At 43.4% G+C, this 2,417-nt stretch overlaps 1 protein-coding gene across 1 annotated transcript; it reads left to right on the forward strand.

Moving 5' to 3' along the window:
* The first annotated feature begins 690 nt into the window (after positions 1 to 690).
* On the forward strand, positions 691 to 1,952 carry si:dkey-204f11.3 (uncharacterized protein LOC100034401 homolog). Its single transcript, XM_055898300.1, has 2 exons — positions 691 to 1,386; positions 1,719 to 1,952. The coding sequence occupies exons 1-2, from the start codon at positions 1,081 to 1,083 to the stop codon at positions 1,929 to 1,931; spliced, it is 519 nt and encodes a 172-aa protein (XP_055754275.1). The 5' UTR covers positions 691 to 1,080; the 3' UTR covers positions 1,932 to 1,952.
* The last annotated feature ends 465 nt before the right edge of the window (positions 1,953 to 2,417 follow it).

Consider the following 2,417-nt stretch of genomic DNA (forward strand, 5'->3'; position numbering starts at 1 on the left):
GTATCCAACCTGTACCATAGTCTGTCAGGGCATAGCCAGAGACTTGGCAAGATAGTTTCACTGACTCTCCAGGAGGTTTGAGTTGAGCAGGGGAGGAGGTCAAACTAATGCTGTGTAGATCTGAATGAGAGCAGGGAGAAGAGAGAGACAGACAGGAAACTTAACCTGACGAAAGAGAATAAATTACTTTTTCCAACCATCTACGTCTTTATACAAAAATTAACACATGGGCAAGAACAACCTTATTTACTGGATTTAATGTCCAATCTTGTTTTGTACCCTGTATTTGAAGAGATAAAAATCCCCCCACTTACATGGCAGGAAGGCCAGGAGGAGGAGAGATGTAAGAAACATGTTTCTCTGTTGAATGGAAGACGATGTCTGCTGGGTACTGACAGACAGGGTGGTTGCAGTGATGAAAGTGTTGTGTCTGTGTGTGTGTGTGTGGCTGCCCCTCAGAGCTGGTCATTGATATACAGTTATTATCAGAGGGGATTATTTGCATATGCTCCGTCTTTTATTGACAGAGTAAACAGGAGTCAATATTGAGACATCAGCCTAGGATCCGGAAAAAATGCTTATTTTGTACAGATTTCCATGCAAACATACATGACTAACTCAACAATGCTGTTGTACAGTGATCATGGAGGATTTAGAGTTTTTCCCCCCGTGGGGACCACAGACTGTGAGAGACTAAGATAGTGTTAATAAAGAAGCTGTCTATTACATCAGGAGATAGTGCTGCTGTTGGGTAAGTGGTGGTTTTGACCTACCACAGAATTCAGGGTCAGATATTCTAGGTCAGATAGTTAGTTAGCTCGATGTGTCATTCACCACAGAGATTTTGAACATTAAACCATTCTGCAAATCTAGTGCAGCAAGAGATAGTGTTAAGTGAGAGAGGATGGTGCTGTGGTTGAAGGAGGGATATACAGTCTCTACTTAGGAAAGTGTAGCTAGTTCACACCGCATGTTACAGACGTTAAGCATCAAGTGTATGAGATACATGGTATACAGTGTATGAGAGGGAGAGGGAATTGGAGAGATACCTGGTGAAACCTTTAGTTCAGCTCAACGTTAATGTCATTTGGACAGTCATGGAGGAAGGATTTTATTTTGATATGCCTGAAGTGCAGTTTTGGTGAAGCTGACATAGAGATGGATCACTATGGTGATATTGAAGAGGAGGGAGAAGAAGAGGAAGAGGAAGAGAAGGGAGACCATGGACGCTCAGGCCGGCCCAGACGACCCCGACAGCCACAACAGCAACAGGCTCTAGGACACATAGGAGTCCAGATTAAAGACTACTTCTGTTGCTCTGTGTTTAACACCATGTTCTGCAACTGCCTCTTCCTAGGGCTCCTGGCCCTGCTCTGCTCTTATCAGGTAAGATGGCTGACATTGATTGGATCATGTCATAACAAAGTACTCAGAAATAAGATGGTTTTCATGGTGAGCTGTGTGAGTACAATGATGGCTCCAATCTACCTAGGCACTTTGTTATAGGTTGAAGAGTTTTAGTCCAATCAGGGATGAGACTTTTTAGGTCACACAACCGCCATTGTGTAATTCGAGAGTTATACAATGCACTTTGCAGTTATTGTTGGTCTAGCGTGAGTAAAATGTGACCAGTTAAACTGACATTTTAGTGACATTGAAATCAGAAAAGTACAAAACCCTTAATTCCCCTTTATATGTCCTTGTTTTTCACTTCTCAGGTGAGAAAGAGGATGGCGAAGAGGGACCTGAAGGGGGCGGTGCAGTGGTCATGTTTACAGGACCAACACGGCTGCTGTGGCGGTGACCCTCTGTGGCCTGGCCTTTTTCACCTCTGTCTATATTTTGGTCATTTTCTTTGTGACACAAACATGCCTTATGAAGGATTGTCATCATATTCTAATAGTTATGATGCCGAAAGCTACCGCCCCTAAGTTCTGGCCGCAGCCGCAGTTCCGACCACCGGCCGAGTTCAGGAGGACGCCCCAGGGGGAGAGGAAAGGGTCAGAAAGGAGAGTCAGTACACATGAATAATACTAAACTTAATAGCCAGGGACGTTAATGCTACAGGCCTGTAGTCATTTAGCAGAGATGGGTTTGTTGAATTGGAGATGGGTACTAAAGTAGAGCTTTTTCATAGCATACAGTAGGTGCATGTTGTTGATCCAAAGAGGAGTGAAAGAGAAAAGAGAAAATACCAGCCAGTTCCTCTGCTCAGTGCCTTAAAACAGGACCACAGTTGTTGTCTGGATGGGTACATTCATGGTTAACTTGGTGTCACATGGGACAGTCAAATGTATTTCTTACCATTTAGTAAGCTCTACTGATTGCCTCATAAATGTAAGAATGTATAATCATATAGCCTATGAAGAGACCATGGATTGTATGCATCAATGCAGAGTGTGCAGAATAATACTGAT

This window comes from Salvelinus fontinalis, chromosome 34, assembly GCF_029448725.1.
Source record: "Salvelinus fontinalis isolate EN_2023a chromosome 34, ASM2944872v1, whole genome shotgun sequence".
Taxonomy (NCBI): Eukaryota; Metazoa; Chordata; class Actinopteri; order Salmoniformes; family Salmonidae; genus Salvelinus; species Salvelinus fontinalis.